Source organism: Euleptes europaea, chromosome 2 (genome assembly GCF_029931775.1).
Source record: "Euleptes europaea isolate rEulEur1 chromosome 2, rEulEur1.hap1, whole genome shotgun sequence".
NCBI classification, from domain to species: Eukaryota; Metazoa; Chordata; class Lepidosauria; order Squamata; family Sphaerodactylidae; genus Euleptes; species Euleptes europaea.
The window spans coordinates 97,556,496-97,581,124 of NC_079313.1; the positions used below are offsets into that span (position 1 = coordinate 97,556,496).

At 42.8% G+C, this 24,629-nt stretch overlaps 1 protein-coding gene across 2 annotated transcripts in view; it reads right to left on the reverse strand.

Moving 5' to 3' along the window:
• Positions 1-5,568: 5,568 nt before the first annotated feature.
• The window catches only part of PPM1J (protein phosphatase, Mg2+/Mn2+ dependent 1J), a 30,099-nt gene continuing 11,038 nt past the window's right edge, over positions 5,569-24,629 (reverse strand). For both annotated transcript variants that reach the window (XM_056844645.1, XM_056844643.1), the window contains exons 4-10: positions 18,425-18,537; positions 12,915-12,999; positions 9,809-9,927; positions 9,117-9,180; positions 8,287-8,394; positions 6,577-6,728; positions 5,569-5,749 (exon numbers count right to left, since the gene is read on the reverse strand). In XM_056844645.1, coding sequence (XP_056700623.1) covers positions 5,602-5,749; positions 6,577-6,728; positions 8,287-8,394; positions 9,117-9,180; positions 9,809-9,927; positions 12,915-12,999; positions 18,425-18,537 — 789 coding nt within the window. In that variant the 3' untranslated portion in view covers positions 5,569-5,601. The remainder of the gene's footprint in view (positions 5,750-6,576; positions 6,729-8,286; positions 8,395-9,116; positions 9,181-9,808; positions 9,928-12,914; positions 13,000-18,424; positions 18,538-24,629) is intronic.

The window sequence follows — 24,629 nt, forward strand, 5'->3', positions numbered from 1 at the left end:
AATGCAGAGTTTTTGTTCCCTTGTTATACAGGATTCAGATACCTTCCGTCCATGGAGTTCTTCTGTCACGTCATTCACATACAAACAGCTTTTGGGGTTGCCAACTGCCTGGATTAAGAAACACCCTGTTCTTTAATAGAGGCTAGTGTTATTTACCAGGTGATGTTATTTACCTCCATGCCAGGAAAAGCTTCAGCTGCCTATTTCCATGCATTAAGTTTCTATTAAAGTGAAGACATTTTTCTCCAGGCCTGTTGGCAACCCTAACTGCAATGTATTGTTGCTTGCTTGCCCTTGGGGGGTGGGGTGGGGTGGGGCTTGAATGCACGAGTTTCATTGGTACCCTTCAGATGGCAAAAAATAGCAAACATCTAGCCTTTTGAGTCTTTGCAAATGCAACAGTCCTAATTGCTTAGCCTCAATTAACCAGGATTCCCTGCTGTTTTCAAACACTGATTAGCCTAATCATGGTTAGCATTGCAGGGGACTTAATATATAACTGTGATTAAGGCTAGCAGTTAGAATCCATGCTCCGGAAGAAAGGGATGAGTGATTCCACAAGCCAATCTGGATGGATAGCTATGAGCATTATTTTTGCATTAACTGTGACCAAGAGCATTATTTCTGTCCTCTTTTATTGACGCCTGTCATCTGCATTCGGCAGTTGATGCTGTATGTTTATAACTACCATTATACCACGTTCATCTGAGTAATCTCCATCTTTTTGCCTTCTTGAGGTCTAGCGCTTGCAACTAATGATGACGTATCATCCTTTGGCTTGTGTCTGTGTGATTTTCTAATCCAGATCTCAGCCTACAAGTAGGGACAGAAGGTACAGAAACTCAAGGCTTTGTTAGATGGGATAGAAACAAATCAATCCCACTCTGATATGATGCCCCTCTATGTATGGAAAGCATCTTGTGCAAAAACAAAACATTAGAGCCAACCAGAAGGACATCAAACTGTGCGCAAGCTTTTGAACTCAACAGGCTAGATGTTACAAAATAAAAGGAGGTGTGTGTGTTGGAGGCAGGGGAAAAAGATGTTTCAGGCCATTATTTTAAGACCTGTTCTTGACTGTATTCTTGTACTTAATGCTGGGCAGCCACATAGGTTTAAAGTGGTGCTGTTGGTTTCTGCAAGCAAGAAAAAAACAAATGGTATCTGTCCATTGATATTACAGAAGCCAGCAGTTTTCCTTGTATATCAGACACCAAGTGAGAATCTTTAAGTTGAAATGAATTACTTGGTAGTCATTGTTTTAACAATTCTGGAGATAAATTTAAGGGAATGCATAGTGTGTGTGTGTTAAGTGCCGTCAAGTTGCTTCCGACTCATGACAACCCTATGAATCAATGTCCTCCAAAACGTCCTATCCTTAACAGCCTTGCTCAGGTCTTGCAAACTGAGGGCTGTGGCTTCCTTTATGGAGTCAATCCATCTCTTGTTGGGTCTTCCTCTTTTCCTGCTGCCCTCAACTTTTCCTAGCATAAGGTGTAAAGATGGCTCCCTCCTGTCATCATGGTAAAAACCCCACACTTCAAACTAATTTAAGTGTGGATTGTCACATTGTTCCTTTTAATAGGGACATGTAGGACTGTTGCACAAAATATAAAATATGATGGAAAGAGGTGCTGAATAGCTACAAAAGGCAGAGCAGGCAGGAAAAAATGGCATTACTGCCCTCTGTTGGCCATTTTGCCAAGTTCTACAGTCACAATAGAACTGTGGCTAGCACAAGATGAAATTGTTTTTATTCCTTTACTTACTTGAATATAACGCGGAAACGAAGACGGGGAGAAGGAAAATAATAAAAAGGGCTGTGATGGACACATGAGATTTCCAGATCCATAAACTTACATCCAGATTATGTTAGGAGGCACAAAACTGATCCCGAAGATACTTAAAACATTCAAGTAATCTGACATGTGAGCAGCTGAGGGTGCTATTTACTCAGGATTCTACAGACTTGGAAGATAAAAGGAATCATGTTGAAGTCTCAGAGAACTGAGAGTTAGTTGAAATATTACTATCTCACCATGAGCACTGAAACAACCCTGAAGGTTTCTTTCCTGCACTGGCTTTACTATTTTTTGGAAGAATGCAGAACAGAGTGGCTCTAGAACCCTTTCCTCTTTGGATATTGTGACCTGTACAGTAGTAAAGAGTGTCCAAAAGTACAGCCCCTTACCACTTACAGATTTCTTTATGTAAAAAAAAAAACATCTGGGGTAGAAAAACCACCACAGAAATCAAAGTGTTTTGCCACTGGGGTCTTTTAAAAAAATGCCACCCATGTAACATATTGACATAGGAAGGTACTCCAGGAGTATTTTCATAAAACAGTACTCCAGCAAAGCTTTTTGACATACCCTGAAAAGATACAGCCCTTCATGACAACATGATGGCCATTCTCATCCAGACAGGAAAAAATATCCCTCTAAATACCCCAAAATTCAAACAAAAATTCCTCAAGGTACAAAAAAAATTGAAATTTCTAATTTTAGATGTTTCCTTTAAAATTCATTAAAGTTTGTGTTAGTTTTCTAATACCTTAGCTTAAAAACATAGTTTTGTTTATACCATAGTTTTGTTATACCAGACACAGATGAATCAGATGACCATTTCAAAACATAGTTTTGAAGCCAGATCTGCCACGCTCAATAGGGACTTACAGCCAATCTGATGCTAGAGTGTGTACATGTATTCAAGACATAAGTTTGCCATACTCAGAATTTACAATTTCAGGTGCATGACTGAACAGCAGATTGTGTGAAAAGGCCCTTTGTGCAGGCCATTGAACCACTAGTTCAATGCACATAATTTTCAGAAATATAACCCCATTACTACATCTAACAGCAAAGTGGCTGGCTCTCTGGTCTATTACACCAGCAAAACAGAGCTGCCCATAGACAAGGCAAGAGGTCTCCCCAGGGAAAAAAAGTATGACTTTGAAGTTAACAAAACAGAAAATGGACTTGATGAGGACTGTACGCAATTCAGGAAAACAGGTTGTTGAGAACAGTAAGAAGATTTAAAGGATATTTTAAAAGAGAGGAAGGGAAATCCCCCCTCATAAGGTAAGAGGGTAAGCAGTGATTTCCAAATAGCCCTCAACCAAACAATCCTTCATAGCCCCAGCTGGACAATGTGGGTTACTGAGATGAGTTTTTAAAAATGTCTTCTTTGCCAAAGCTGTTCAATGCATCCTTTGAATCAGAGTATCTTTATTGGCGACAAAGGCCCTTGCTGCGCTATCAAATTGCAGCGATGTCCTCCTTTCCCTCACATACTTTTTACCAAATTAAAAGCCTACTTGCTCTTGAGATTCCAAAGAACGGCACTCACTTTTATTCATGTCTCACTGGTGAAAAAGCATATATTACACCCACCGGAAAGTGACAGCGGGACACAGAATCAATACCAAAGAGTTTTCCAGAAAGAGACGCTCTTGGCCAGTTGTTGCTTTGGGATGGCAGCTGATCGCCACAATCCTGCACTTGGTTCTTTCTTCAATTCTCAATCACTTTGAGAAGAGACAGGTAAATCCAAACTTCAAAGGAGGGGTGCCTTTACATAGTGTGGAGGTTTTGTCTAAATGAAATGTTCTGCAACACAAAACTGCCAACCTGGCTCTTAATGCTTAGAGTTTCTATATAGTGGCCAGAATTTTCTTTTAAATTTGTGATTCATTTCATCTTAACCCTTACTTTATAAATTGCTCAGAGTAAACAGATATGCACAGGCCAAATTTAAGCTGCAGGACTTCTAGACAATGGACTCTTTTGTACAATGTAACGAACTGAGAATTCATGGAAGATTATGATTAAAATTATTATTAGAAAAAAATAATGAAATCCTCTATTCATTTGGGCCAAGAACCTAGCAGTGGGATCAGCCCTGGATAGGGGGGTCCAGGTCTCCTGCTATAGTCGGAGTCCTCCCAGCATTGGTCTCCCTTTCCCTACTGCCAGCAGGGGAAATGGAAAGAGCATTCCTGGTGCAAAACTAGAAGTGTCATCATCATTTCAGGATGCTGCTCTGAGATTCACTCAAAACTATTTGGCAAATCCCAGAATGTCATCACAACATGATGATAATTCACAGTGGGTAGCCGTGTTAGTCTGTTTGCAGTAGTCAAAAAGGGCAAGAGTCCAGTAGCACCTTAAAGACTAACAAAAATATTTTCTGGTAGGGTATGAGCTTTCGTGAGCCACAGCTCACTTCTTCAGATACAGCTAGAATGTGAATCCATCGGTCTTTAAGTAGAGGAACAGTATGTAAATGTGAATAGCCGGCTTGATTGGATTAGGTGTGATATGCAGAACAGTCTGTGATGTCCAGAGGAGAGATGGGTGTGGAGAAATCAGCATTGGTAATGGGCCATGAATGCAAGGTCTATCACAACATGATGATATCACTTCCAGTTTTGTGCTGAAAGTGACATCGCACACTGTTGCAATGCCAGAGAGCCTGTCCCAGTTTCTCCCAGCGGCTGGCAATCCTACCTTGGTACGTGTGATTTTTCATAGAAGGAAATAGATGAACAAACTAAAAATGCAGAACATCTGCCATCCCTATGTATAGCTGTCATACCCTTACCTTGCAGTAGTATCTTGCAATGAATATTCTGCTTTTAAACCAACTGAATATTGTCATTATAGGGTGGCAAATCTATGACAGTGTTTGCTTGTTCTCATACGTTACCCTTATGCAGCAAAAGGGAAGACATTCTCAAATGCAGTTTTCTATTGCAGGAATCTGTTGTACCATTCTTCTGCCCTTTGAGAGCTCATTTGTGAGAATAAGCAAATTTACAGTACAGTACATTATTTGTCCTTACAGGGAGAAATCCCTATCTAAGATGAATGCACAAGCTGTGACTACTTTGGACCGACAGCTGTGCAAGATCTTCTGTCTACAGTACAGCCATTTTTGTCCTTACAGGGAGAAATCCCTATCTAAGATGAATGCACAAGCTGTGACTACTTTGGACCGACAGCTGTGCAAGATCTTCTGGAAGCAAGGCTGAGGAACCAACCAAAGAACAGCATTTACTCAATTTTGCTTCAGTAATTAGCAGCAGGGACAGGGCAGGAAACTCAGAACCGTTGTCATTGTAAGTCAAGGGGTCCTTGGAACTCTGCAAAGGACGTTTGTAAAGCTCCTCTATAAAGATAGAACTAAATGCTGCAGCAAATCAGGGGGGCTCCAGTGCTAATATCCAATTTGGAGAAACTTTCCATGCAACTGTACCAAAAAAAATGACAGCTCCACCCTGCACCCCCTTCCCTTCCCTAAGATGATGCTGGCAAGACCCCTGAATGAAAGTAGCCCTTGGAACATGGGATTTCCTAGGGGTCTCACGGTCCAATAGGGATATTCCTGAGAGGAACTGCTGTGCCTTGACCTCCTTGCTGTGAACAGCTGTGTGGCCCAAACCTACGATTGGTGTTCCCAAGTTGGAGTCCTATAGTTTTAATCCTCTTCTGAAGACTCGGGAAGCATGAATGTTTCCACTGAAGGAGACCTGCAACTTCCAGTTTGTAGTAAGTGGTCTCTTACAGTCTAGCAGCGTGGATCAGGTGCCCTGGGACCTCTTCAGGTATAGTTTCCTGGGCCACCGAGAGGAATAACGAAGACTGAGATATCATCACCAGAGCCTAGTTTGTCATTGGCCAGCCTCCAGCCACGATCCTTCAGAAACCCTCTGGACCTTACCACCAACTCCTGGGCTACCATAGTGTATCTGCAAAACAAGAGCCACCTAGTCAGCACCAACCTCCATTCCTGTAATGCAACAGGTATAATACTGCACCCTATTGTTTCAACATGCCCTTTTAAAGTATATGCAGAGGATTTGCCATAATTACCCCATTCACGTCATCATATACTGATGGGTGTGGCAAACAGTGAGAAGGAAAGAGGTTGGATTTAACGTTTTGGTATAGTAGGGTAGCATTTAGAAGTAGAAGGATGCAGCCAGACTGGGAAATCTTATATTTGGAAGACATGACCACCCAAGTGTAGCACGATGGATGGAGCTGGGCCAGGAAGAACGGAATTAAAATCCCACTGAAGCTTCCTGGATGACTTCAGGCACTATCTCAACGTCAAGCCATATTTTACATGGTCAGCCTGTGATCAGGTCCCCTGATTTTTTTTCTTTAAACATTTAAAAAGCAGGAAGGGAAAGAGAATGTAGTCTGGATTGGGAGCACAGCACTAGACCAATCTTTTCACTTTGTACTGTCTCCCTGATAGAAACTGACCTTCCTAAGATGTTGTTAGTCCTGGCAGGGGAAAAAAGACTGGTGCAATATGGATATCTATTTTTCTAATTAGACAAAGCACCTCTGGGGAGCTTCTATTGGTCAAATGGCAGGGGTAGAAAGGATTAACTCCCCTCGACCCCAGCACCATTCCCCCCCAACACAAACAGAGACTGCTTGTAGCTGCTTTTTCATATCTGAAGCCGGTGTCTGCAGACCTGATCATGCATCTCCCACATAACATGTAATTTGGCTGTCAGCCTCTCTCTGAAACATCTCCCTTTAGAAATGTTGCTCTGCTCACCTGCAAGGGTCATTGGGCTCATAGCGCATGAGGACATCCAACACCACATTGGCCGCTTCTTGATTACTAGTGACATCCCAGAGGCCATCAGTGCCCAGGACAAGCACATCATCTGGGCAGTGCTCGTACTGAGTGAGGTCATAGATGCGGACCTGGGGAAACCAAGAAATGCAGCCTTACTGCAAACATTACTAACTGCAGCAAGAAATTCTTCGCCCACAGGAAACTGTGATATCCCATGCACCTTCTGCCTTGCACACAGCTGCACTCTCAGTCACTTCCAGTCTGGTTTTATGGGTGCCTGCAAAGGGCTGCTGATGCCGCAGCCAGCATGGTGTAGTGGTTAAGAGTGGTGGTTTGGAGCGGTGGACTCTGATATGAAGAATCGGATTCGATTCCCCACTCCTCCACATGAAGCCTGCAGGGTGACCTTGGGCTAGTCACAGTTGTTTCAGAACTCTCTCAGCCCCACCTACCTCACAGGCTGCCTGTTGTGGGGAGGGGAAGGGAAGGTGATTGTGAGCAGGTCTGAGTCTCCCTTAAGTGGTAGAGAAAGTTGGCATATAAAAACGAACTCTCCTTCTTCTTGTACTGGACAAAATTAATGAGTTTCCTCTGCACTGCTTGGGTGGATCTTGACACATGATGCTCAGCGAGGTCATACTCAAGTTTTATAGGTGCAGTGTTGTACCAGGTTGAAAAGGGGCTGCCATGCTCACCATTCACCCTCATCTGATTTAAGAAGAGGCCTTGCAGTGTGGCATAAGTGCAGTTTCTCCAGTTCTGTTCGTCTTCAGTTGCTGCACAGGTGCAACACTGTACAACACTGCATTGGTGCAAGACCTTGCATGTGTTGCTCTTCCTCATTTGCCTTACACAGCAGGGCCAAAAGAGGAACTGCCCACAAAGGGGGGATCCTCTGCATGTTTTGGCCCCTCTGGAAATCAATGGGGTCATCTAATCAGACATGAGACCACCACAAGGCATGTCATTCAAGGTATCTTTGTCTCAGTAATACTAAAAAAAAAATCAGGATAGAGTAAGGAGTGTCCATGCTGCATCTCGGGTTTTATGTGGGAAAGGATCTTCTACTGGACCCAAGTGCTTGGCATGAGCATACATGCAGGGCTGATCCTAGTACCGCGGAAGAATATGAAGAGGAAAACCAGAACAAATGTTTATATAATTTTTTAAAAATCTTAAAAGTGGAATTTCTAAACCTGAGTTTGAATGCCATGTTTTCTTTCAAATTTGGATCAATTTTACTTTCTAAACGCCAACATTTCAAGTTTTGACATCACAATTACCAAGACATCTCAGAGCCCTAGTGTGAGAACCCCAAATATTTTAACATATTTTCCTTTTAAAAATTCCCTGTAAGGAGGAAAAAAAGTATTCCAGTTCAAACACTAGAATTTAAAGCTAATAAGTCTGTGACAGTATATTATTTCATTTAGCCTTTCCTCCAAAAAGCTGGGGGTGGTATATGGGCCTCCCCCTTTATCCTCACAACAATTCTGTGAGTTCTCTTAGGCTGAGTGACTTCCATGGCTGAAAGAGAACTGGGATCCAGGTCTCCTTAGTCTAACTCCACTTCAGGGAGAAGAAATAGCAAGAGTCCAGAGTCCCTCATTTGCTCAACAACAGCTCTTTTTACACAGAGCCTTACTGTGTTCCTAGAGATCTAGATCTTGCTTCTGATGTGCTTACCTCTGGGATGCAGGACAAGAAAGGTTTGATGTAGATGTTAGAGCTGTACACTTTGAGATCATGGTCTCCCAGGCCTCGAGTCACCCCAATGGTCGCCATCATTCGCGCCTAAGAGGGGAAAAATGTCACAAGATATATGACCATGTGGAGCTGCGTTTATCAAATCAGATGGATGGCCCTTCTAGCTCACGATGGGCTACTAGCAGCAGTTCTCCAGTGTCTCAGTCTGAGAAATGTTTTCCCCCAACATCTGTTCCCTGTGATTCTTTTAACAAAGAGATAACAGGTCTTGAACTCAACAAGGCTTTCTGCATGCAACGAAGGTGCACCACCACTGAGACACAACTCCTTCCACCCCTCTAGATTTCTACGTGAAAAGCAACATGACCACAAGTACAGGAATTTACGTAAGTGGAATAAGGGCCTTTTACTCTAACCTAAAGCAGGTAGAAGGGTAGAAAGCGGACACTTCAAGGCTTCAGAGACATTTCTCTTTCTAGGCTAGTAATTACAAGCTTCATTTAATGTGTTTTTCCTCATACAGCATGGTTTTAGAAACTCCACAAGCCTTGTATGTTCTGTACTATTCAGTGCATATACATTTCCCCCAGCAGGTTATGAAAAAGGATTTCTGTCCAGGAAATAGCACAGGGGAAAGGATTAACCCTTCCTACTCAGTACTGTGGTCCTTATCCAACCGCCCCCCCCCCCGGTTTCTTTTCCATACAATTTAAAATGCCAGAACAGAACCCTAACCACCTGCCTCTCATCTAGTTGTTCACAGGAAGTGCTCTCTCTTCTTCAAACACTTCCTCATGTCCTCAACACACCTTTTTACCCTCTCCATATACAAGTGGAAACTTCAGGTCATTTTCTTCTATCCTTTTATATGCCCTAGTTAGAAAAGGAAATGCACACATTACATATATGATGCAATTCAGGAATAAGTTACCATCATCTCAGAAATAGAGAACTACAGAGAGCTATGGGAAATTTTCCGCCCTACCAAACAGCAAGCCACAGCCAACTCTTGTCGGAAACATTTCACTTTTGCCCCTTGCATACAGACTCATCATCATCATCATCATCATCATCATCATCATTCCTTTATTGGCATAAAAACAAAATACACAAAGGGTACAAAGGAATGGAGATATTAAAAGGTGCCCTTTATGGCATAGTTAAAAGACAATCGAATAGCGCTGTTTGTTGATGCATATAGACTCATCTCTTTTGTCCCACAGTCATTTTTGTTCACATTCCTGAGGCACTATACAATCTGGTTTGTACAGGCCAATAGCTGGATGAATACCCACACCACGGGCAATAAAATGCCATATTCAACTTCCTCAAAACTAAACAAAACCGTCCTGTAATTTCTCTCCAGTTATAGTAACATGACACAAAGGAAGCAGGGAGAAAGAAGGAATTTCCCATCACATGGGTCATAATGTTGTCAATGGTACATTTAATTTCTTCTTCTTAATAGAGTTTAGCTTTGATGAAAAGAGGGGGGAGTTACCAGCCATTCATGTTTTGGTCCCTGTATAGCATCTTCTTTCCCAGTTCCTTATGCTGGATTCTTCGAGGGAACTCAAGATGAGTAAATTCATTCCCCAGCAACTCAGGACTCAAAAAGCCCTGTAAGAGAAAAGAACTGGTTGACCCACAATAGTTGCTTGGACTCTACTGAGAACAATAGAGGACAAAGCCCCCCAAACCCCAGAGGATCCTGGCACTGCAGAGAGGGATTCTAAACCAGGTAAACCCATGCGGACACCACAGGCAAGGGGATGAACCAAACTGCCTGCTTGGCCAAATGCTAGGATTTTTAGATGGCCTCTACACACAATCGCTCGCAGAGTAAATTGATATCCCGGAATATACTCTGAAGAGACAGTTTTAATGTGTACTGTGGAAGCAAACTGGTCACTTACCACAGTTTCTCACATTAATTTTACAAGAAGCACACCTTAACTTACATGTTGGGATTCAACCCACAGAAGGGCTGATTTAACTACCACACACAATGAAATGAGGGCCAGAAGCTTTCTCCCAGATATCTATGTTTCCTTCTCGTCATCTTACAACTGTTTCTCTTCCTGACAAAGGAATCAGAGGGCCATCCCTGACAATTAAACCACCCTCATCAAGGTTTAATTGTCAGGGATGGCCCTCTGATTCCTACAACCTGTCAACATCCCTAAAAGAGGCAATTACTCACTGAGCAAACCCTCAGCTAAAAAGCCAGAAATGCAAGCCCAGATGGACACATGCCCATTCAGCCCACCCAGAAGGCCTTACAAGAAGGGGCCAGGGCCAACTCACAAAAAAGAAAATGAAAGACAGAGGACATCTGAGAACGGGGGTACTCCAAAGCATGCCCTGAAAGGGAGGCAAGCTCTGAATTCTAACTCTCTTTAACCACCTAGATTGTGGGTTCAACAGTATGTTTACTGAGTGCAAAGCAGGAAAGTAACCCATATTCAGTAATCCTAAATATGCATGCTAGTAACAGCAGGAACTAAGCACTGAAGGACTGGGGAGGAAGGACAAACATTAGGCAGAAGGGCAGAGAGATTGAATGAATCTTAATTTTATGGGACAGAAATACAGCTACAGAAAACGACACACATACCATTAGGAAAATGGTTAAGAGCAGCCTCACAGATCACACTGGCACAACGATAGGATTGTTACTCCAGCGCTTCTTACGGCAAAGAGCTGGAGCCATAAAAGGGCTTTGGCTCAAAGCAAAGTGCTCAGACCCAGGGGGGAAGTGCTGGACTGGTTTTTGAGTGGCACTTTCCTTATCTTAGCCAGCTGAAGAGGATCTGTTACTCAATGAAATTTCCTCCTTTCCAAGGCACAGAGGCTGCTTGGACATAGAGCAGCAGATAGGATTCCATCTGGGGTCTTGCCAAGGAGGTCTGCTCTGAGCCAGGAAACACAGCCAGCCAGCAGTGCCTCCACTGGCTCTTGCTCAGGATTTTCCCTTTGAGCTTCACTGTATTTCAGGGGGCTTCCACACTGGGGTGGAGGCAAAAAGGATCCCCTGCCACAGCAGCAAGCAGAGTAGGAATGGAGAGGGGCTGTGGCTCAGTGGTAGAGCATCTGCTTGGCATGCAGAAGGTCCCAGGTTCAATCCCCAGCATCTCCAGTTCAAGGGACTAGGCAAGTAGGTGATGTGAAAGACCCCTGCCTGAGACCCTGGAGAGCCGCTGCCAGTCTGAGTAGATAATGCTGACTTTGATGGACCAAGGGTCTGATTCAGTATAAGGCAGCTTCATGTGTTTATGTGTTCACAAATCCCCTGTCCCCATGCTGCTCCTCTGCCACCGCCGCCACCCACCCTGCTCCGTGTCATGCCCGCACAGTGTGCAGTGACCCCCACAGTATTCAACACCACCAGGCATTTTTTTCTAGCCACGCTGTAGTGCAGAGTTGCAGGAGAAAAATGGCAGGTCAGGAAAAGATTTGAGCACTTTTCCTCTCCTGCTGCTTCCTTGCTCCAAATCGTTCAAAACTTCTTTCTCCATGTTTGGCAGGGTTTTAATATACCGCCTTTGTGCCTAAGGTGTAGAGATTCTCTCAGTATTGTACCTTCAACAAGAGAACCTAGAGATGAACCTTAGAGTGGGATAGCACATTATGTGTTTTCTGTAATTATTTTTTCCTGACTTCTTTAAATACAATAGAATACCATGAAAGGGGGGGTTGTGATTTAAAATACGAGACGGGAGCAGCATGACAGAGGTTACTGAATTCTTGCCCTTGCGGTTTTACCTGCAAACATCACCACCCAACATTACTGTTATTCAAGTTGGGGGCAAGAATATTCATTCCCACAAATTTTCTGCATTGTATATGAGGAAAGCACTTTCTGGGAGCCAATTTTGGGCAGTAAAATGGTCCGAGAGGAAACAGTAAATAGTCTCTGTTTCCCCTGAGCTGGTCTCTCCCCTTAAATTGCACTGGGTTAAAAAGAAAACTTCAGGAGAAAAAGAATCACAAACTTACATTTATCATAGTTTCAGAGGGTAGCCATGCTGGCCTCCAGTGGAACAGCTGGATTTGAGTCCAGTAGCATCATAGAGACCAATGAGATCTTCAGGGTATAAGCTTTTGAGAGTCAGAGCTCTCTTTGTAAGACACAAGCAGGATGAAGGGAGTTCTGACTCTCGAAAACGTATACCCTGAAAATCTTGTTGGGTCTCTAAGGTGTGACTGGACCCAAACCTGTTACAAAGATCATGTAGTTCTGCCCTTACTCTAGCTTACAGGGTATGGGTAACTGATACATTTTCACATATATTATTTACAAATCTAGGTGGGAAAAAACTATTCACCCAGGGGTGTCAAACTGATTTGTTACGAGGGCCGGATATGACATAAATGTCACTTGGTGGGGGCCGAGCCATGCCTCACCAGCCCAGATCGAGAGTGGAGGAGGCGTCTGCCTCAACTGGCTCGCTGGCCGGATAAAAGCTTTCAAGGAGCCGGATCCGGCCCGCGGGCCTGATGTCTGACAAACCTGCTCAAAAGTATATTCGTGGGCAGCGTGGCAGTGTTAGGCAGCGGATGTAGTGTATTAAAATAAATCATATAGGAAGAAAGTTCTTTCTTACTAAAAACTGCAGCCTTTGCCTCTCTGTCTCTGGAGTAAACTCCCTGGACATTGGAATGATTTCCCCATTACGGATGACAATGGCCCTGCAATGAAACATGGAATGATGACATTAGAGGGAGGGAGAGAGATCGAGAGACACAGAGAGAGAAAGAGACAGAATAGAAAGGGCAAGCAGCAGTTAAGTAATAGGGTAAAGGAGAACTCAGTGTTAGCCAAAGATCACTTGGCATGTGACTGTTTGCTCTGCAGAAAGGTAAATTCTCTGTAGGAAAAAAAGCACATGTATTCTCATGTGCAGTACGCAGCACAAATACCTGGAATGATGCACACAGTGTAAGGCTACATATGAAGCAGCTCTAAGGCTCTTTCCTCCACTGAGCCTCTTCCTACTGGGACAGACATTTATCATTTATGGGAGGGGATAATGGCAGGGGACCGGTTACGTAGTATTTTACACTCCTGAGCACATAGATATCAACTGAATTGTCAAGCACAATCTTCCTTTCTAGCCTTTTCTTCTCTTTTCCCAGCAAAATAGTATCTAGGAAAATATTTTATCTACCTGTGCCATATTTTATTTCTTTTATTTAGAATTTTTTTCTGCGCTATGTCAAGGATTAGGCTCAATCCTTGTTTTTGGCTCAAAAGGTATCCTGAAAGGTACATTAAGTCAGGAAGAAGAAGAAGAGTTGGTTTTTATATGCCGACTTTCTGTACCATTTAAGGAAGAACCAAACTGGCTTACAATCACCTTCCCTTACCCTCCCCACTACAGACACCCTGTGAGGTAGGTGGGGCTGAGAGAGTGTGACTAGCCCAAGGTCACCTAGCTGGCCTCATGGGTAGGAGTGGGGAAACCAACCCGGTTCACCAGATTAGCCTCCGCCACTCATGTGGAGGAGTGGGGAATCAAATCCGGTTCTCCAGATCAGAGTCCACCGCTCTTAACCACTGCACCACGCTGGCAAGAGCTTGCACAGGGCCATTCAATGAAGTTTATGAATGAGCCAAGATGTGAGCCCGAATTTGTCACATCTCATTCCAGCACTATTCCCTGTCTGTGCAGGGGTGGTGTGTGCAAAGTATGTGAGGGAGGGATGCTTCCAGGCCTGGAGCCAAGGATACTTTCTCCACTTTCAGAATCCCCACTGATTTTTTTTAAAAAATACCCCACTTTTCTCTCCAATGAAGACCCAACACAGCTTACAGCATTGTTCTTCTCTCCTCCAATTTATCCTCCCAACGTCCCTGTGAGGTAGGAGAAGCTAAGAGTGTATAACTTGCCCAAGATCACCCAGTGAGCTTCCATGGCACAGCAGGAATTTGAACCCAGCCTCACCCCCTTTAGATCCCAGTCCACCACTCTAACCACTACACCCACTGGCTGTACCACAAGAGCAGGCAAACTCTTGGCAGCCTATTTCTATTACAGGCCATCCATATACCTTTCAAGAGTAGTGTCACACCAGGGTGAATATGGCAGATAATGGCTGGATAAATTCAAGAAGAGAAAGACCACTCCAACTTATGAACATTTTATGAGGAAGAACTATTTCCATTAACAAACTATTAGTAGCCCTGATTTTCTACTGTAGCTGCTGAGCTAACCCTCCATGAATCTTGCATTTATCTCTGTTAATCATTTCAGATGAAAGGTGGGAGATCAGGAAACACACCCTGTTTCAGACAAATGATATACAGAAGCAGAGTAGAAGAGGAAAAACTGGTTACAAAACAGAGAAGAATGGATTGGGACCATGAAAAGAGAAGTATGGTTGATATTATGAGTCACCATCAAAAAGAAGACTGCAAAAGGGTCTTTGCCAATGCACAGAGTGGGAATATGCACAATCTACACTCCAGTCATATGCTGCGGGTTGAATTTTTGGGGAGTAGCTGGGTTGTTAAGGTCTGTGACCACAACATGAATAAAACTTGACTTGACACTCCAGTCAATGGCCCCTGTTCACTGCTGACCACTGAGAGATGTGTTCTTGCAATGAAACATCAAACAAGGTTATTACGATCACCTGAAAATACAATGTTCAACTGAACTCCTATGCTACTTCACACTTAAAACTGGCAGTTGCCTTTGACCAAAGTGAGCAGGGCTATCATCAGAATCCCAACAGTATTCCTCAGAAAATGGACTACCATGGCTTGAAAATGTTGGATCTCTCTGGAACAGTGTGCACAAGAGAGAGGACCTGCCATATTCTTCTGCTGAGAGCTGCCCACTCCTGAAATTTCAGCTCACTAAACTGACTTGAGGAGTAACACTGAATTCTCCCCATCTTTCTGTAATGTCCACCTACTGGGTGGGATCCAGTGGAATGTTTCCACAGAAACTGTTTTTTTCACCCCCCCCCCAAAAAAAAAATCCTCTCCCCAAAGAACACTGGGAAGTATAGTTCTGTGCAGCTCTCTAACAGAAAATCCGCATCAAATTAAACTTCCCTGGATTCTCTTAGGGAAGTTACAACAGCAGTTGGTAAGAGTCTATAATGTGGCTACCCTCAGAAATTTTACACTTGGACGACTGATCCCTTTATGTATCTCTGAGTTGTCTATGACCTTCAGAACATCCTCTTCAGAACACAGTTGCTATCAAGGATGTTCCTTAAGACTTGCTCTGTAATCAGATTTTCTACAACAGCTGACAACAGCGTTCATGACTTGACAACAATGATTTCTAAAAACATACGAATGCACCAGGATGGCATTGGCACGGCAGATGACAGGGGGCTGCAATAACGCTTGCTAAGCGGCAAAACACAGCTCAGGCTTGGAAGGAGACAGCAAAGGACTCAGAAAATACACAGAGAAGGGTGGCAATGACACGTAGGTGGGGGCTGATTTCCATATAATTCTCTCTGGTTCCCCTGCACTGGTCTCTCCCCTTAAATTGCACTGGGTTAAAAAGAAAACTTCAGGAAAGAAAGAATCCCAAACTTACATTTATCATAGTTTCAGAGGGTAGCCATGTGGGTCTGTAGTAGAACAGTTAGATTCGAGTCCAGTAGCATCTTAGAGACCAACAAGATGAACACATGAACACATGTAGCTGCCCTATACTGAATGGACCCTTGGTCTATCAAAGTCTGTATTGTCTACTCAGACTGACAGCAGCTTTCCAGGGTCTCAGGCAGAGGTCTTTCACATCACCTACTTGCCTAGTCCCTTTAACTGGAGATGCCGGGGATTGATTCAGAGACCTTCTGCATGCCAAGCACATGCTCTACCACTGAGCTACAGCCCCTCTTCTTCTGGGTATAACTTATGAGGGTCAAAGCTCTCTTTGTAAGACATAAGTAGGATGAAGGGAGCTTTGACTCTCAAAAACTTTTACCTTGAAAATCCTGTTGGTCTCTAAGGTGCTACTGGACCCAAACCTGTTACAGATATCATGTAGTTCTTCCCTTACTCTAGCTTACATCTGAGTGTGAGTCTGGTCATGAAAGCATGACCTGGAGCATATTGGGTATATTGTGTGGTCTGAAGCTTCATGAGTTCCCCTCTCCCCATTTCTGACAGGAGAGTCCCTCAAAGCAATGGTAAGTTGGAAGATGAGCCATAGCACTCTCTTGATGCCTTTGGATGCTGGAGGGATGGGAGGAGTCTATCATATTTGCATCCCACCATTCTCCCAAGAGCTCAGCTAGTATCTATGGCTTTCCTTCTCTACTTCATCTTCACAACACACCTGTGAGGAGGACTGAGCTGAGAGTGACTGCGACAGAGTCACCTAGGGATCTTCATGACTGATTGGGGATTTGAGTCTGGGTCTCTTCAGTCTTAGTTTATTCAATGTAAGATTCTCCCTTATGCCATTTTACAGGAGAGACTTTTATTTTATTTATGCTGTATGTTGCCTTTCTGCCAGAAATTTTTTCAAAACAGCATATCATCAACAGTCAAAAACAATGAAGTACAGATTAAAATGAATCAATTACAGTATCATAAAAGTGAACAATGTACATATTCAGTCACTGAGAAGATGAGCAGCTTACTCCCTAAAACCTCATTTACCACAAATTTCCTGTTCCCACCCTTCTTATATAGACATGTGCCTACTAGGGCAGGTTCAGTGCGTCTACCTGTGGTATTATCAGATTTTACTGATACTGGTTTAAAAATTTAGACATATATATGAACACAGGAAGCTGCCTTCTCTCCTCTGGTCCATCTAGGTCAGTATGATATCCACAGTATGACCTCCAGGTTCTTCAAGCAGGGAAAGGTCTTTCAATACTTGCTACTTGAGATCCTTTAACTCAAGATTGAAGAATGACTCTTGGACATACCAGAACACTTGCACTCTACCACCGAGCCATGATCCCACCCCTGTTATCTCCACCTGCTGCTTAAAGGCAATACGTTTGCTCATTTTAGCCTGGTTTGCCTGACTATGCCCTCTTGAGTATGGGCACCCACTACAGCGAGAACATTCACAACCAAGTAGCCACAGGTTGTTAGCAGTTGCCAGGGAGGTGTGTCCTGCTAAGATCAAGCTATAGCCACTGTTGACTGGTACAGCCGTAAACTTGGCACAGCCGTAATATCTTTCTGACTGGGGAATGTGTTTTACTAGCCACATGGTTTCTTGCAGCTGAAACTAAGAAAATAACCTGGTATGTAACCATTACAGTTTCTTATAAAGCAGGCTAATTTAATTAAATAATCTTAAAGTTTTAAGGAGGGGGAGATGTCATATTCAGTGCATTTTACTGGAAGAGCAAGCTGAGAAGAGCAAGTTGCTCTTCCCTGTACCATTAAACTGGCAACAGAAGGCAAGCCTGCTGACCAATCCCCCTATGTGCCCTGTTTGTAGGGATGCAAAGTCCTCTTCACCACCAGTGGGTGGTTTTTGGGGTAGAGCCTGAGGAGGGTGGGGTTTGGGGAGGGACATCAATGCCATAGAGGCCAATTGCCAAAGTGGCCATTTTCTCCAGGTGAACCAATCTCTATTGGCTGGAGATCAGTTGTAATAGCAGGAGATCTCCAGCTACTACCTGGAGGTTGAGCAAAACAAAAACAAAGGCACCTCCGTGCCTATACCAAATAGGTTTGGAAATTAGCACGGGAAAGTGGTACACAAATGCACATAAACAGGTTGCAAAAAACACGTCTATAATGAGTAATGAAGATGGAAAGAACAAAACAAGTATACAACATGAAAGCTTAGCAACTAAGTGATTGGTTATATATAAATGTACAAGTAAGCAGGAAACAGTCTATTGGTGTGTATCTGGAGGCAAAAAGTCCTCTTCTGAGTTTCAAAATTAATCAGTTCAGCAGGATATCCAATAGTAGGTATAAATCATGTTGTACACTTGTTTTGTTCTTTCCATCTTCATTACTCATTATAGACGTGTTTTTTGCAACCTGTTATATGCATTTGTGTACCACTTTCCCATGCTAACTACCTGGAGGTTGGCAACCCTACTTGGCTGCCATGATTCAGGAAGCAACCCCCCCCCAAAAAAAAATCCTTTTTATGTCTCCTACCTACTATCACCTGCATTGGCCACGTAGAACTTTCCCAGGAGGTAAACCACAGCCAGAGCACAGCAGCCTCCAGATACATGCCGGGTCACCCGCTCTTGCTCGATCTGATTGTCCTGAAGAGAGAGAAAAATAAGCTCACGGGAGGAAGGAGGCAGGAAAGTGACCAAACCAGGTCATGGAGTCAAATGAGCTGGTAGGACTTTTGCAGCAACCACAGGGAGCACCTCAAAGGAGCCACCTAGAGTACATTAATCTCTCCTGTAACCGGAAAAAAAGCCAAACACTAGGATGTAAAAAAAAATTTTTCCCTGGTGTGCTGATTTGTTTTAATGTGCCGGGAATTTTTGGATGGGAAAGCATGTAAAAATGTGACTCTCCCCACTTACAGTCTGAAGTGCTATGGCCCATTCTTACATCAAGATTATGTTGCCTCATTCTGCTACATGGGAAGACCACACCTGAGGGCCAGACTAGATGAGAGGGCGTCCCCAAGTTCACCCTGGGGTTGTCCTGCCCTTTTGAAGAGTCCCCATTCAGGAATTCCTTTAAACTGTGCTATGGGTGCCCAATTCTGGTCTGGATCACCATTATGTGTGTGGGGGAGGAGGGATCTTGCCTTCCCCCCACCCCATTTACCCAACCAACATTTTTCCAGAATGCCACCAGGGGGTGTTATTTCCCAGTATAACCCCTGCTCCCCCCCCCCCGCAACTATTTCAGGTTGTAAAACAGTAGGCAGGATCCCCCCTCCCATGCCAATCCCAACCAGAATTGGCCCTCTGTAGCGCACTTTAAAGGAGTTCCCAGCTGTTAACTCACTCTTGAAAATGGTGATGCATCACCAGGATGAACTCAGGGACACCAGAAGGGTTGCCAACCTCCAGGTGCTAGCTGGAGATTTCATGCTATTACAACTGATCTCCAGCCGATAGAGAGCCGTTCACCTGGAGAAAATGGCTGCTTTGGCAATTGGACTCCCTCCCCAAACCCCACCCTCCTCAGGCTGCACCCCAAAAACCTCCCACCAGTGGCAAAGAGGGACCTGGAAACCCTAGATACCAGTCTCATCTCCTTTGGCCTCAGGCCATTGGCCAATTACGACAGCCATTGAAGGAAGGAAGGAAGGACATTTATTTGCATGTAACAAGTAGTTTGGGATTCAGATAAAGGTACCCTAGCAGCACTTCACTTCGACAGACACACACAGGTTTCCCAGTCTCTATACACATGCGTTTTAAAGGGGAAACTGTGGATAGAATACCCACCTATATGCACGCATGAATGCAACACAACTATTATTACCACCGCCATGACACACATGTATTTTATAATCCAGCATTTGTACTCATGTACAAATTTTTGTATAAGAAACAGTCCTACCAATTTGGAAACCAAATGTGTTCCAAATAAAATGGGGGGGGGGAGTATGCAGAAGATGCTCACTCCCACCATCTCATGTAAATTCCTATGATAGACCTGGCTTCACCTTAGAAGCAAAAGGTCTACATTCACTTCCAAATCAGACAGCTTAGCTCTTCTAATTGGGCTTGTAAATTTTCTTTTTGGATTTTATTTAACATTTGGAATCAGCTCATGGATTTCCACATTCATAGCCTTTGACAAAAAAAATTTTTTTCCCATGGGAGCTCCCCTCAGTTTCTACTTTGAATCCATTTGTACCTGCTCGAGGGCATGGGGAGAAATGGCACTATTCTCAGCATTCCTTATTTTACAGATAGCTGGTATCACCTCATCTCTCAACAAATCTGCTTTCAAAGGCAAAAAATTCCAAACAATTAAACCCGCCTTCAGTTTCTCTCTCTCCTCCTGGCAGGGCATGTCTTTCAGCTGCAGAACCGCCCAATCTATTTTGAAAAGTGGCTCCCTTGTCTAGCAGAGGGAGTTTGCGTGGCTTTAATTTGCACTACAGTCTTGCAAAGCACCATGCGGTGTTCCAGGGATATCATCTGTTTATGTGAATCGCTTTTGAATCATATGATGATATGGTGTTTCAGCTGCCCACACATCAATCCCATAATGCACCAGACTTGCCTCTGAGCTGAGGAAAAAGACAAGACGGAAGGAAGACAAAGCTCAGAACGCCTATCGCTTCCCCACTGAAGGGCTGGGAAAAGAAAACACAGTACAGATAATATCTGCACAGATATGCATTGAAGTAACTGTGACAGCAAGGTGGAAAGGATTATGGCAGAGACCTAAGGATATTCAAGAGGCTAAAAATGTTTTCACTGAGGTGCCACAAAAGTAACACCACAGTTACCTTATGTCAGAGAGTTCTGAAAGGAGTTCTGAAATATCTTACAGCTCTCACTGTTTCATCCTCCTTGTTGTCACACAGTGGATTCACACTGTCAGATAATGTGTGGGTCTGTTTTCTGCATGACACACGATACTACCCTCCTCATTTACTTGTGTGAAGCTGCTATCACAGGTCTGCTACTATGGAAAATTCTTTCAGTTAATCAAGACTCATGCCCTGACCTGGATGGCCCAGGCTAGCCTGATCTCATCGGATCTCAGAAGCTAGGCAGGGTCAGCCCTGGTTAGTATCTGGATGGGAGACCACCAAGGAATACCAGGGTTGCTGTGCAGAGGAAGGCACTGGCAAACCACCTCTGTTAGTCTCTTGCCATGAAAACCCCAAAAGGGGTCGCCATAAGTCGGCTGCGACTTAATGGCACTTTACACACACACACAATCAAGACTCATGCAGGGAAGCTAATAATATGTAACACTAGCCCTTTCCAGGTGCTACTTTTGACTTTGAATACAGAACGCACCTCATGTGTTCCTCCTGATATGCACGATTACCATTTTGTCTGGAAGGAGCAATGCATGTATACTCCAGCTTCAGAATATTTTTACCAAGACTGAAAATACACATGTTGCTCCTCTCAGACAAAATGGCAATCAACATGAATCAGGAGAATCGTGTTTAAGGCATTCTCCCTGTACGCGTTGCCAAACGTAATGCCTGAAAATGGCTGGTAGATCTTTGACAACTGTCCTACAGTAAAGAGCAACAATACAACAGCTGCAGTTTATCTTGCTGAGAGCTACACATTAACTCCTTTATGCAATTTTACTCCCTTGTTTCTGTGAAACCACAACTACTCCTGAAAAAATAGTCTTTTCAAAAGAACAAAAAGTTAACAAATTCCTTTCCACCACCTGAAAGCATCTTTTCACCTTCCCTGAAGGTGAGCTTCTACTCTAACTTCTAGCTAAATAAGCGTAGCTTGAACCTTCTGACAGGTCAGAGTGAACACCAGACAGAATGCTTACTAATGAGCTTTCCTTAGTCACATTAGAGAAACTTTGATTACCCCCATAATTTCCCGCCATCCCGGCAAAAATAGAAGGACTCTTCTCTCTGTTACGCTAGCAGATAAGAATCAAGAGATCACTTTCAAAGTCACCAAATTTGGATGGATAGCCTATAAGACTAGGTAAACTTGGGTAAGCCATGTATAGGCTTTTTAGCTATAATTTTATAAAAATAATGTATAATTCTGTGAATTTATAATTTTAAAATGTTTATTTTCTGAAAAGTTATTTGATATACTGGAAGTTTGAATTATTAAATTGATTCTATTTTTATTGGTCTTGGACTGTATTAAATTTATTTAAAAAAATATTTTTTTTATTTTCTTGATTTAAAATATCAACATATAAAACACTATCCAATGTTAAAAAATAATAATAATATTGAAGAGTCAAATAATATTACTAAATTACACCACAAATTGACTTCCCCCTCTCCCATCTAAAAATAAATTGTATAAACTTTTGCTAACGGAACTAATCCCAATACTATTTTAATTAATATATTCTTGTCCTATCTAACATTATTAGATCAATACCTAATATAAAATTGATAAAAGTGTAGATAAGGGATTAGATAAAAGAGTATCCTTTAAATGGTCCCATTAGGAATTAAATTTTTTCAAAAATATTAAACACATAGTTTAACAATTGACATAAACAGTAAAAGATAAAAACAGATAAGAACCATTATTAAAGATATTTGTATGTAATCAAAGATATATTAACTTCCCCTGCACCTCCCTCCATTTCCATTAAAAATTAATTATTCTGTAAGCCCTCCATTTCTCCCATTTCCATAAAAAATTAATTATTCTGTAAGTCCTCCATTTCTCCCTAAACTCATTTAAGACATATTATAGTTGTAGTAAATCAATATCACATATGGTTCTATTTCCATTAAAGCCAATCCTTTTAAGCAATTCTTTTTAATCCTTTCCACAAGAGAAACTAAACTCTTTTAAATTAGTCCCTTAGCTCGGAATTTGCAACATTTCCTTCTTTTCCCCATTAACAGTAAGCATCGAAGGGCGTCCTTGGAGGTTGTTGGTATAGTCTCTTCCACAGATAGATGATCTTCATAGTATATCCACGTTGCAATATCTTCCATCCCAAATTCAAAGAAAAGGATCCTGACAGCTCCAGTTTCTCTACTCATTAAGTCCTCCAAGCAGGTATTGAAAAGGTCATCCGGCAGAATGAAGAGACAGAGGTCTAAGTTACTCACTTTCAGATCCATTGTTGTCAGCTTGGTTATTGCAATTTGCTTGTTGTAGAGCTCCATTTCCTCTGCAAAATTCTTCTGTTCTTCATCTCTCTTGTCAGTTAGAGGGACATCTTTAAGGTCTTCTGTTGCCTCATTCATTTTTTGAATGATTGACTGGGTAAAGATGTTCAGCATGGCAGTCATTTGTTCCATCTGTTTTGACATCTGCTCTTGTTGTTTTGACAGCTGTTGATATTGTTTTGCAGTTGTCTCACTTTGTATGGCAAACATATCTTGGATTTTCTTTTCCATATTTACTTCTTGCGAGAATCTTTAAATTTAAACAATTTTGACAGGTCTTGAAAAATGTTGTTCCAGAGTGTGGGTAGTTTAAAATCTTATGCTGAGCAAAATCGCTTAGATATTTAAGAACAAATTCTCCAAATCAGCTTAAAAAAAACTTATAAAATTTGAAGTACCATCGAGTTTTCTGGATGCTGTAGGTCGACAAGCAGACAGGAAGTAGGAAGTCGATCAATCAAAAACTATAGAGCTGCGGACCTTCCGTCATCCCCTTTCAGTAGTTTTTAGTGTCGAACTTTTTAGTTGGTACTCTGAGGGGAATCACTTCCGGTCCTGCGGACCTCAATCCTTCCCGTCTCCCTGGTATATCTTGCAATGCAATGGTGCTGGTAGAGATCTTCCGGTACTTCAAAATGAATCTTGAAACATGGCTGGAGGACCTTCCCGACCTGGAAAAGGCAGCGTGACCAAGGGGTAGGAGGGTTTTATTTCTCCTTTCCCCTCAAACGTCACGGAATCTGATTGGTAATTGCCCCGTCCTTCAAAAGATTTGGTTGTTTAGTCTACCCACAGATCTATTTGATAAAGTCCTTGCTGTTTTATCTGATATCTTATCCAAATAAGAAAGTTCTTCTTTGATAGGGTGGGGAGAATGCGGAGTTCCCAGTTAATTCTGTCAATCGATTCAGCTTTCCTTTCCCGGTAAGATTAAAAGAATTCTTGTTACTCACTTAGATATCAGAGGGTGAGGTTTTTCTTCTTTAAACAGTTCATAAGTTGGTTATAGGTAATGGAGGTCCGAGCCTAAAGCCAAAGAAACGCTTGCAGTGATGCTTTCTCCCCTCGATGCCAGCGGGACAAACATCCACACCTCCGGGGGGCTTGAAAAAGCTCCCTCGGAGAGTGTGGGAGTCACACCGCTTTCTTCGGGCTGCAGAGGAATTCCTGCGTCCCGGTCCACTATTTAGAACCGGGTTGGTGTGCTAAAAGCACTCCAATTCAAAGCATTTCTTGGATTTTCTTGGGTTCTCCCAAGGGACGTGTGCTGGGACCAGCTCAGATACCGAAAGTCCCTTATTAAATTTATTTATTTACTAATGAGCTCAATGCAAATGTCTAGACAACAAAATGTAAGTTTTGATTTGGGCATATTTACACCATAAACTAATTTGATAATGGTTCCCTCTCCTCGTCTGCCCTATGAGAGGGGCAGGTGAATTACCTCCAGGAAACTACACTTGCTGCAATGTTTTGGGGAAATTGTAACAGTTAAACGACTATAAAACTGATACAGGGTTGTAGTGAATATGCCTTTGGAGAACTTTATTCCCTTTGCGGAGGCAGAGATTG